The 12,258-nt window shown below is 44.2% G+C and overlaps 1 protein-coding gene across 1 annotated transcript in view; it reads left to right on the top strand.

The window, feature by feature from the left end:
- The window catches only part of dph1 (diphthamide biosynthesis 1), a 52,684-nt gene that overhangs the window by 28,134 nt on the left and 12,292 nt on the right, over nt 1-12,258 (top strand). The window contains exons 4-8 of the mRNA XM_071897145.2: nt 3,334-3,455; nt 6,555-6,709; nt 8,129-8,250; nt 11,022-11,090; nt 11,929-12,085. Of these exons, the coding sequence (XP_071753246.1) occupies nt 3,334-3,455; nt 6,555-6,709; nt 8,129-8,250; nt 11,022-11,090; nt 11,929-12,085 (625 nt within the window). The remainder of the gene's footprint in view (nt 1-3,333; nt 3,456-6,554; nt 6,710-8,128; nt 8,251-11,021; nt 11,091-11,928; nt 12,086-12,258) is intronic.

Raw genomic sequence — 12,258 nt, 5'->3', positions numbered from 1 at the left:
AGCCTGCTCAGTCTACTTTTCCTGGATAAATAAAGGATTTAAAAAAAATAATAATTTAGCTGCAGTGCCCCCCTATACAGCTGGAAAATTGCATCCACTGCTAGAAAAATGGAAATACAATGAAAATTCATCATCTAGCCTTATTGTTCAGCCTGCCAAAAAATAATACAATACTATAATTGCAATTGCAAATACAGCATAATTTCCCATGCAGTATATCATTATATAAATGTCCAAATAAGAGCCATTCTTACTGCAACACCTACTGAACTGATCCTGGAATGGGCCCAGGAGTGAAGCTGGATCTCTCTGAACCAAAAACAAAACCAAAGAGCCAAAGCAACACTGCAATCCCTCAGTCAATGGCTATTCAAACAAATGAAAGCAGCCTGTTAGTTAAAGCGCATCACCAGAGAAGTGGTGCTCTTTGTGTGTGCTGATGCACTGATTTGGAGACAGTGGAGAGGTTTGTCATCCTATGTGTCTGCTGTAACGTTCCCTAACTGGAAAACCCTGGTGCCAATGAGTCCCCTTCCCGTACTGGCATGATGAAATTCCTGTTAAAAGTCAGACATGGATTTCATTTCCAGAGGACAGCAGGAAGTGGATGAATCTAATTTCATTCCCGCCCTGCCACTCTTGGACAATACTAGAGTCTAGTCATATGACATATCAATAACTTACCTGCTGCAATCTGTTGACGGTTATTCCATTAACAAGCAATCATCTGTCTGTGTGTTTGTGTGTGTGTGTGTGTGTGTGTGTGTGCGTGTGTGCGTGCATATTATAATCTATTCATAGACTTGTGTTTGCACTCTGCACATCAGCACAGTGGTTTTTATAACAAATAGCCAAATCAGTGAGCAATGTATCACACATATATTGAGCTGCATGCTAAAGAGCTAATTAACAAGGGCTGTTATTGAGTTCATGAGCTTTTCCGACATCTTAATTACATCTTAATGACATTTCGGTTGCAATGGTTGAGCTGGATAGCCTGAGATGGGGCAAAACCAAAGCTGACACGCTGAGGAAAGCAAGGAAGTGATTGAGACTAGAGAGGAGGGCAGGGAGGCAGGGATAGATGAAGAGATGGAGAGAAGGAGGGATTGAGAGAGAGTGGCGTTTTATATGTACGTATGTGCGTTGAGAATGTTAGGCTTCGGTTAACACCAATAGTCAGTGATACCCTGAGAATTGGTTCTCTTCTCTCTCTCTCTCTCTCTCTCTCTCTCTCTCTCTCTCTCTCTCTCTCTCTCTCTCTCTCTCTCTCTCTCTCTCTCTCTCTTCTCTCTCTTCCTTCCTCCCTATCTCTCCCTCTCTCCCAGCGGGATATGGGACTCCGCATTGCCCAGTAATTACTCTGCCCAAGTCCCGGTAGCATCATGTCTCATATGGGCCTCCTAATCGGATTCCTAGCATTTATTACCGGGAAATTTCAGTATACTCACTCACTGGAAATAATGAGATGTGCACTGCCAATGAGATAGCGTGATAATGGTGTTTCTGGCAGATAGATGGTTGATTAGATACAATAATCTTCTGCAGTGCTGTATTTTGCATTGTAGATGCTGCTGCGTGGTCTATGGTGGATTGCAGGGTATAGTACCTCTCTGCATTCTGGTGGGCAGGCTGTGTATTTTTAGCTGGAAGAGTGATGCACATGTATGCAACTCCTAACTAAGTCAGTCGACTGCCACAAAAGAACAATGGGCTGTAGTGAAGCAAACTGGTGCACAAGTAGTGAAGCAAACTGGCTGTAGTGAAGCAAAAACAGACCTCAAACTAACCTTGTGATAACATGATTTAACTCATTATCATCTGCCTACTGTCTGTTGCATGCACACAATACACACAGACACACACACACGCAATCAAGACCTTGACAAGAGGGCAGATAATTGAATCAAATCTCCCAAGGCAAATATTTATTTATTTACCAGATGAATTGCTCTATTTGTCTGCCACGTTTTCCTGGGCTCAGCTGGCCTGTACTGTCCTCCACATGAGAGCAGCCATTAGAGAAGAAGAGACAGGGAAATAGGGAGAGAGAGAGAGATGGACAACAAGAGACAACACAGAAGAAAACCAGACGATGATGGTGAGCAGGCAGCAAATGAGGGATTACAGCAGAGAAAAATGAGGGAGGAAAGGTTGAATGGGAACTTTGACTGAACCCCCTTTTGTGAAGAGTTAAAGTATGAGGGGCTCCCAGACAGAAGAACAAACAGACAGAGTGGATGTGGGTTGATAGATTGGGCAGCAGGAGGCACATTACTAAAGAGTCTGTTGGTTGGTACAGATGCTGTTCTGTTCTGTCTGCAGCCGTCTCTGTTTATCACTTTCCTCCTCTCCCCAAGCCCTCTCTCCTCTGTATACTACCCGCTCTGTCTAGCCTAAATCTGTCAGAATACAGCCACAAATACCTGGCAACAACCACCATTTACACCCACCCCCTCGTCTCCCCATCTTTCCTGCTCTACAATGCATCAGGCCTCCATTCATTTGCACCTCCTCCCCGTTACTCTCAGCCTTCATTCATTTTACTTAGCCTTTATGGGTTTACTTAGCATTTTATTCGCCTAGAAAGGGCGATAAAAGAAAGAGCTCCTTTTTCTGTAGCGAGATTGACTATTCATTCTAACGGATCTAGGTCCACAGATGCCTGTGTAATTTGGTAGTTTTCCACTTATGAAGGCCATGAACTTTTTTCTATCACAGCCTCAAAGTGGAACATTAGGCCCCCATGGTCTGTGCCACTCTCTCAGCCTACTTGTGGCACGGCGTGTCTAGCCTAAATATTTTATTCTAATGCTGCAAACACCCAGTGTATCTGTTGCTCAGACTGTCTCTCCTGTTCCCAGCCAGATGTGCTTTAAATCCAGGCCAGGAATAGACTGGCCAAGACCCCTACCAACTCTAATCTGCTTATGTCTACTAGTCCTAGCACTCCTCTCCTGCTTCTGCCCGTTGTCAAGTCTATCTCTAGCCAGACTGACTGGTGCCCCATTGACCCCTGACAGGCAGGGCAGTAACTACCAGCCAGCTTGTGCTGTACTGGGGCCATTGGCTGTCGGTCATGAAGAGCAATAGAATAGCAGCGTGTCACTCTGATACACTGTGAGTGAGTCATTGACTGACGTCCTGTCAGGTACTGTATAATGTACTCTATCTGTAGCGAGTGGCTAGGGATTGATCTTATTCAACTCCATCATAATCACACCACGCCCGGCATGCTGTGTGTATTGATCGGCATGGTAACGATCAGCAGGAGGTGCATACGGGTTGTGACTGCAGCGCACTGATTAGTGTCTCTATGTGCGTATCTCCCAGGTTCACAGAGGCAGACACTATTATAATGGGGGACGTGACGTACGGAGCCTGCTGTGTGGACGACTTCACCGCCCGAGCCCTGGGAGCCGATTTTATGGTGCACTATGGCCACAGTTGTCTCAGTGAGTCTCCCTCTGTGTCTTTCTCACTCTCTCTCTCTCTCTCTCTCTCTCTCTCTCTCTGCCTGTCAGTTTTCCTGTTTATTTGTCTGTCTCTCTGCATTTGTCTCTCCCTCTGCACACAAACGCACACATTCAGTTACAATTGCACCACACAGAGAAACATGTGAGGCGAGCAAGCAACAAGGACTCCGACCCTCTGAGAGTGGGCTGTATGAAAAGGAAGGCAGAGCACATGCATACATACATACAGACAGACAGACAAAGCTATCGATCAACTGCAGGCGTAACTAGTTAGTACGGCGTGCCTAGCTCTAGCATGGAAGGCATATCAGACCTTTGGAGCCTGGACAGCACATTTACCCAGCAGATCAATGGGGAACATGCATTAGAGCTGTCCTTTGAAAACCTCGAGCAGTTCTTGAGGACCTTCACCCTCGCCCCCGCTGTCTGTTGCCGAACATGGGAGGAAATGCTAAATCAATAGTTTTGATATATCCCTGCCAGAGCAACCTCACCTCTCCCAAATACCAGAAATGACCAACAGAATATTAATACATTGGACAACTCTCTCTTTGTGTTGGTGTGTTTGTTTGTGTGTGTGCGTACACACATTAATGTTGGTCCCCTGTTGTGTGTGTGAGTATGTGCGTGTTTGCAAAAGAACAAATATGGTACAAATTCACTTACACACACAGGAGCACCCGATAAAAGCAAAGACACTGACATTGATACCAGTCTTAAGAATAGCATTTGCCATACTTGAAATTGAATCAGTGTTAAGCCTCTAAATTCTCTCTGAATTATGAAGGCCTGGGTCTATTAGACCAGATATTAAATAAGGGTAGAGAGATATTCAAAGAAATTAGAGCAACTACACATTTCCACAGAGTCTTTGTGTTTGAGTGCCAGTCCAAGTATGTGTCTTACTGACCTTCATCACTCACTTATGAGGACATCTTGACTGTACTGCAGACTCCACAGTGTAGAGATGATGCAGAGTGCTGGGTAACGCTGACTGACATGGCAGCCCAGCCTCAGATGTTGCGGAGCATCATCAGCACCGCTACCCAGGATGTCAGACACCTGTGCGAGATTAAAGAGACTGTGCGCCGACTGACTCATAAAGACACCGTCCCTCCCGCTCTCCCTTTATTTACCTTTCTTTCCCTCTCCCGCATCTTCTTTTGAGCATTGTTGTCCTCTTTCCTTTTGTCGTCATAAAGCACCTCCACGTACCACAATGTTTTATGTTTATTTTTTGTTTCCCCAATACAGATTACACTTTATGAAAAATACATGACTCTTAAGATTTCTGGTCAGTGAATTCTCGCAGGTTTCTTGTCCATTATCATACAACTATGAAATAAGTTTGAACAAAATGGAACTGTCACTGTATTTATTGGATTAAAAATAAAACATCATCAAAATCAATCATAATGGTATTGGATAAATGCACCACTTTTTGTGCAACCATACCTTAAAACACAATGGGCCTCATTCACAAAAATGTACCTTTCCTTTCTTTCTTTTATTCTTGAGAGAAATGTTGCGCAAAAAATAATGTAGGATTCGTTAAACACGTGCAACAACTTTGACATTGTTCTGTCAAATGTTGAATGCCAATCAATGTTAAATTTGGCGACGTGATGAAAGATGAGTTGGATGCAGCAATGTTTGTCTTTGTTTACATGGGTGTTAGTAAGCAAGTGTGCGGATGACCTTAGATATAACACATAGATGAATAAAAACATTGATGGAGCATGGGAGTCTTGTCCATCTCATTGACTGCGTCTCTAATTGCAGTGGCTAAGTGCTCTCGGGCTTCCACGCTAATGTGATCACAGAGCAGATCGATGCCACTTTACTTTGCCCTTTATGTTTTGGTAGTGCCTGTAAACAAGCAACAGACAGCTGTATGTCTCAGTCTGAACTTTTACTCATCATTCCCCTTCATCCATGTTATATTTAACTCCTTGCTTTCTCACACAGCACATGGGCCTGCTGCAAAGCCCACCTCTTAAACCCCTATCCATCTTTCTTCCACTCTTTCCCTTCCTTCTCTGCTGACATGCCAGCCCATTCATCACAGCTAATTGACAACCCCCCCCCCGCACACACACACACACACACACACACACGCTCTAGCCCCATCTCTTTTTCCAATCCTCTTTTCCATTCCTTATCTTTTTGAATATATACAGTACATTATTAACCCTCCCCATCCTCCACAATTGAATTCCAGTGTGTTTTCCAGCCTACTTTCATAGGGATTCTTCATTCCTCACTCCCGTTTTCCATTCCATCTGCCTCCGATCTTCTGTCAGGATGTGTATCTTCCAGCGCTCCGGTCTCTCCCAGTCCCCCCCCCCCTCTATCTTCACCTTCTATATTTCCACCTCCCACCCCCCCTTATCACACTTTGCTCCCCTTATCTCTCTCACTCCTGCTTTCATCTATGCCAGAAAGTGAGCTGCACTTGCTCAAAAACATTTGCACGATAATGGGCCATTTGTTTAATCATATAAAATAAAAAAATGCTCTTGCTCATGATCTGCAAATTGAATGTAACACAAGGAACCATAATTATGATGATCAACACCAACGATAATTCCTCTCCCTTACCCATGCCCTTTCCCTCTCTTTTGTTGGACTCTTTCCCGCTTTCCTCCGCCTCTAACTCAGCGGGTCTCTAGCTACCTCTCCTAGGCCCGGGTGCGTAGTAAATGGCGTGTGAAATTAACGGCATTAATAGTAATCGCATGTGTCCCTCTCCTTCCCTAAATAATTGAGGTCTTTGCATCGGTTCCTGCGTGTGCTGGAGACTCACATGGAATGAGTTTCAGTTATATCACAAGGGTGCGTGAGTGTGCCGACTGCATGCTATATACAGTATGTACTGTGTGTGTTCCCATATAACTGTATCACTGAACATGTGCTGCGCGTTAAAGTGTCAGGCTGGAGCTACCATGAATAGTGTATATATATAGTGTATAAATATATATATATATATAATATATATATATATATACACTGCAGGCTTACCTGACATAACAGAGTGAATTATTCATCTATCTTTCTTATGTCTTTGTCTCCCTGCAGTCCCCATAGACTCCACAGCAGGCATTAAGATGCTGTACGTGTTTGTGGATATCCAGATGGACAATGCACACTTCCTGGACACGGTCAAGTTCAACTTTCCCCCTGGACACTCTCTGGCACTCGTCAGCACTATTCAGTTTGTGGCTGCACTGCAGGTGATGAGGCATTGTGTGTTTGTGTGTGCGCATGTGTGTGTATGTGTGTATCTGCACACATGTGTGTGTCAGAGAGAGTGGGGGTGGAGTGATTCTGTATCGTTACCTGAATGTATTATTTTCACTCGTATGCGTATTTTCACTTGTACTCAAGTATTTTCACTCGCTACCTCTACCTGTACACACTCACACAAATACATCTGTGTGTTTGTTACAAATATACTTTCTCACGGTTGTTGCACTTTCATGAACAAGCTCATGCGCCACGCTTAAGTTCAGTTCAAGTGTGGGTTTGAGAAATCCAGCTGCAGTTATTTTAGATTTGAAAGGTGGATTGAACTCTCAGTTCAACGTCGTGCTCAGCTCTGCTCTTTATGTAAGCAGTAGCAGCAGCTATAGTATTAAGCTTATATACAGGCTGCGCTCTCACTTCAGTCTCAGTTGCTGCTCTATAATGTGTTTTGCTGCTTTGACATGCTGTGTAGGACCAACACGAGCCTAGGCTTTCAGTAATGTAACCACTGTTATTTTTACACCATGCTCTGCCTGTGTGTGTCATATTTTGTGTGGGAGAGTTGTGTGTGCATTCAAGTGTATATACTGTATGTATATTATGTATGTAGTTATGTATGTTTGTATGTGTATGTACGTGTGTGTGTGTGTGTGTGCCTCCTTCTTGCTCATGTCTTACGTTGTGTAGGCTTGTGCAGGTCACACAATATAGGCTGGAGGAGTTGGAAGTTCACCCCGTATTCCCAATGTATTGTCAACTTAAAAGCGCTCAATTTATCCTTCCACCTCCAAGCACACTAACTTTTTGTTTGTTTGTTTTGCCGTAATTGTTTGCACTTGCTCTCATCCTCTCTCATCTGAAATGAATGTAAGTGTTTGGAAAAGCTGCTGCTCTTGAATCTCAGAGCTCTCCTCTCTGGAAAGATTTCTTTCCTGTATTTTTGTTGTTGTGTTTATATTGCTCTTTATTTCTTTTGAAATATAACACGCCATGTGATAGACACTTTTAACCTTAATGCGTTGCAGTTCCATGAATGCATGCGTTTAAGCATGGGTGGCTCCAGTGGGATTCAAACCCCTGGGAATATTAGTGCCACGCACTGCTCATTCAGGAGCTATTCAGGGCCACATGTTCATTGTATTCTTTTGTGACCTCTCTCTTTCTTTGCACCCTTGCCCTCTGCAAATCCCCCATCTTTTGATCTCTCCTCCCTCTTTTTTCTTCTCCATAAATATTCTATATATCCTGTCTCACCTTTACCCATTATCCTATGCCCCCTGTCTCTCTCTATTGTATGTTATCCATTCCTTCCTTCCCTGCCTTCTTTTCTGTACCTCCCCTCCCCTCCTCTCTTGGAGTCTCTTACTCGCTTCCCTTCGCCGTTTCTCTCTTCCTCCATGCTGCAGGCTGTGAGTGCAGCCCTGAGGCCGGAGTATGAAGTGCTGGTGCCCCAATGTCGACCCCTGTCACCAGGAGAAATTTTGGGCTGCACCTCCCCTCGCCTGGAGCGCCATGTCAATGCCATCATGTAAGAGACCTGCTTTCTCCTGTCCTCCACATCACAGTTTCAGCCCGGGTTCTGTCCCCCGTCCCTGTCTAGTTACCAGAGATACCCCACCAGCACACCTGCCTTCATCCAGCCACTATCCCCCGACAGCCACCATAATTACACTGTTACCTTGCCACTGCCATGGCCACCTATGTGACATGAAGAATATGCGATGTGACGTCACATCAGACATAGCTAGCTGTCTCACAGCTTCCAATCAGGCTTCTATTATATCCAGACAGAAACAACCACATGCTGATCCAGAATGATAAGGCTATAAATATCCTCACGCTGTGCAATGCATAGAATTGTGGGGCGCTACCAGTTTTCAAACCATCCACTATGCATCCACATGCTCACCAGTTTTCCACGTATTGAAGAAATGTATGTGCACAGTTTGAAATGCACCAATAATGAGACCCACAGTGGGCAAGTTCATGGTCAGAATTGAGTGTTTGTAAATTTGTTTCAGCTTTGTGATAGGCTGTCTTTAGGCAGAAATTCTCATTTTATACTATTATTTCCTCTAAGCAGGAGTTAGTGGCATGTCTCCTAATAGACTGACGCCTCAGTGTTTTTACATCAACATAAATTCGGTGCATGTGCGACTTCATGTCAAATTGATGCTCACCCTGCCTATACTGCAGGTGGCAGAGTGCTCCAGCATAGTAACAGGTTCAGCCAACAGAAAACACCTCCGCAACCACTTTGTGTGTGTGTACACATCTCCTGCTGCTCTTAAGTAGAGCGACTCCCATTTCAGTGCATAGTGAGTTGAAATAACTCCCCAGCTATAATTATGCCTAGGTGCATCGCCCTGTCTGGCTGATCCTAGCACACCCCTCCTTGTGCATGAGATTAAAACCTCCTAGTGCATGAGATTAAAACGGCTACATAAGGACAAGGCCTGGTATATGCATAAGCCAGGGCCTATGGGAGAGAAAAGCAGTGTGTGTACGTGGAAAGCAGTGGAAGCGGAAGGGTTAGGGTGTGTTTCACCTACTAATCCAATGTGGATTGTCTTTGATGTGTGAGTTGGGGTGGGTAGGGGTGAGATAGGACAGAGAATTGATTAGCTTGCTTGAGAATTTGTGCTCTCTCTCTCTCTCTCTCTCTCTCTCTCTCTCCCTCCCTTTCCTTCAAACAGTGCACAACTGAATGCAATAAGACAACTAACTTGAAACGGCCATATCGCATTTTGTTACTGGGTCTCCAAAATTGACAGCTGCACCGTAGCTCAATTGCAGAGTAACAATTTCCCTCTATCACCTAGCCTCCCTTTACCTTAATGGAGTATCTAACCATCAGGGCCTTGACACAAGTGGTTATCCATTATCTCTGCCAGGAGAGCAGACTGTTAAAGATTTCGAGACGTGGACATTTTAAATGAATAAAATTCTAATACTATTCTACAGTAGCAACAGCTTTTCTTTCACTGTGCATGATTGCAGCTATCCCACTATCTTTAATGGTACAATAAATTCATATTTAACAGTCGGCTATCTTACATAACTTAAATTAGGGACGACTCAGTGCTGCAAAAAATGTAATATGCACAAGTTGTAATGACTTTTTTTACTATAGCTTTGAACAGCAAGGGCATTATGGGGAATGAGGAGTGGTGTATTAGTCTTTGGGCCCCCTCTAATGTCCTGATGCTTTATGAAAGGGGCTGGTCTATCTCATTACTATAATGAAGAGAAGTATTTTTAAAAGCCGCAAAGTGCATTGAAAGGAGCTATAAGAAATGCTCAGTCTACTTGTTCTATCTACAGCCTCTGCTTTAGCCCACTAATAGAGCAATATGAAGATGAGAATGTGAGGATGGGGTGTTGCATAACGCAAAGAAGCCTGGCATTTGCTATTATAGCAAGAGCACTTTTACAAAGAACAATAGAATATGGATGGAATAAGAAAGACTGATAATAGAGAGCGAGAGTAGAGCGCATCAGCCTCTTAGCACAGAGGAGTGATGAGGCTGAAGAGGAGCAGGCTTATTGTGGGGGACATGATGACTGCTGTTCACTGTCGTTCAGTATTATTTGTGATGCACACACACACACACATTCACAGAGTAAGACATGTATGAATGCTTACACACACACATACACACACTTATATCTCTAGGTAGCCTATATGGAAGCCCTCCCACAGCCTGTTCCAGTGGCTGCTCTAAACACTGGCCAATTAGTGGGTTTAATTGTCTGTCCTCTCCCTGGAGGCCTACTAAGACTGTACAGTAATGAGGAACGGTACAGACCAGAGCCCCTCACACAGCCAATAGCAGGGTTCCCCTCAGCCAGCCCCTGGGAGAGGCGTACGTGTTGGGGTATTTGTGTCCGTGCTTGTGTTTTCAGGCACCTACACGCCTCCGTATGCTTGCGGTTTGTGAACTCTGAACCCCCCGTACCAGACCCTGGGTTAATTGGAAGGGCTCGGGTTGTGTGTGTACAGCATGCTCCAATCGTTGGGGTCATGTTCCTGGACAGCAGAGATGGGCAGACCCTCAACCCCAGCCTCAGGCCTTCTGCCTGACAACACTTTGTTCTTCTGGTAAAGGCCTGCAGAGAGGGTTGGATGAAAGGAGAGAGAGAGATAGGGTTGGTGGGGTGGGTAGGAGGATATAGACCAATCGCTATTGTGGTTGCGTAGCAGGCATGTTTGCCTGGAGGGACTTGCCTTTTTTTTTTTTTTTTATGCTCCGTTTCTTTTCTTCCCCTAACTTTGAGTTTATTGGTGTTTTTCTCTAGTTACTTGGGAGATGGAAGATTTCACCTGGAGTCGATCATGATTGCCAACCCAGACATACCTGCCTACAGGTAAACAAAATGGCACTATTTGCCATCAAGTATTCTTGCTCTTCTCTATAATTTATGTAATGAAATTGTCTCTACTAAATGTTTACTGGAGTCTATTTCAGTAGCTGTCAAACCTCACATCAGCTGCTCAGTTAACTGTAGTCGACAATTTCACTCTGTCAGTCAACATTATTGCTGTGGTGTCATTCACAGAATTTGGAAGCAACGGATCACATGTAAAGGGAATAAAGTAGTCTGATTACAATGAGAATGAGAGGATGAGAAACTGTAAATCATCATAGTCTTTGGGAGGGGGGGTATTTTGATCATTATCGTTATATCATGGCTGTAGGATGCTAGGCCTATTCAAATTGAAGAGACCCTTGCAATCTTGATCACTCACCTCAACAATAATGATTTGGGTGTCATGATAACATCTTGTAAGGGTGAAGTAGTGTTTTGATGAGGTCTTGTTTGTATGCAAAGTGAAATTGTGTTGTTATAGGCATATGCACTGCCGCACAGATCACAGGTCTCTCTCATAAACAAGATTCTAATCTCAAGTGAATCCCTTGTACCGAAGAAAAAGAGATTAGATGCTCAGAAATACCTCCATTTTCCCTAAGATACAGTTACTCCCGTCATACTTGATGGCTTTTCATGATTGGATTTTCTCATCTTTTCTTTCGTTTCTGTCCTCAAGATAGTTACCTGAACAATGGATGCTAATGTGCATAATATGGTTTGTCTGGTTTTGTCTATGCACACGTTCCATCCATGTGTGTGTGTGTGTGTGTGTGTGTCTGTCTGTCTGTGTGTCTGTGCATTTCTCTGTCTTTCTTTGTGTGTGTGTCTGTAGATATGACCCCTACAGTAAGGTGTTCTCTAGGGAGTACTATGACCACAAGGCCATGCGGGCCTCAAGGCTCCAGGCTATTGACAAGGCTTCTTCAGCCGAGAGATGGGGCCTAATCTTGGGCTCGCTGGGCCGTCAAGGTAGCCCCAAAGTCCTGGAGGTAAGAGCCTGTATCCTCATTCCTAGCTTCTACATGTCCTGGGGCCACTCATGCAATGATTTGTAACATTTGTCTCTCAGTGTGAGTTTTTCTGACAAGCAGTACTGGCATGGTGGCATGAAGCACTAATAGGACAAGCAGTCTCCACACTGTGAGCTTGTTATTTCACAATT

This window comes from Centroberyx gerrardi, chromosome 6, assembly GCF_048128805.1.
Source record: "Centroberyx gerrardi isolate f3 chromosome 6, fCenGer3.hap1.cur.20231027, whole genome shotgun sequence".
NCBI lineage: Eukaryota > Metazoa > Chordata > Actinopteri > Beryciformes > Berycidae > Centroberyx > Centroberyx gerrardi.
The sequence above is the reverse complement of the archived record's forward strand: the minus strand, read 5'-3'. Positions and strand labels throughout refer to the sequence as shown.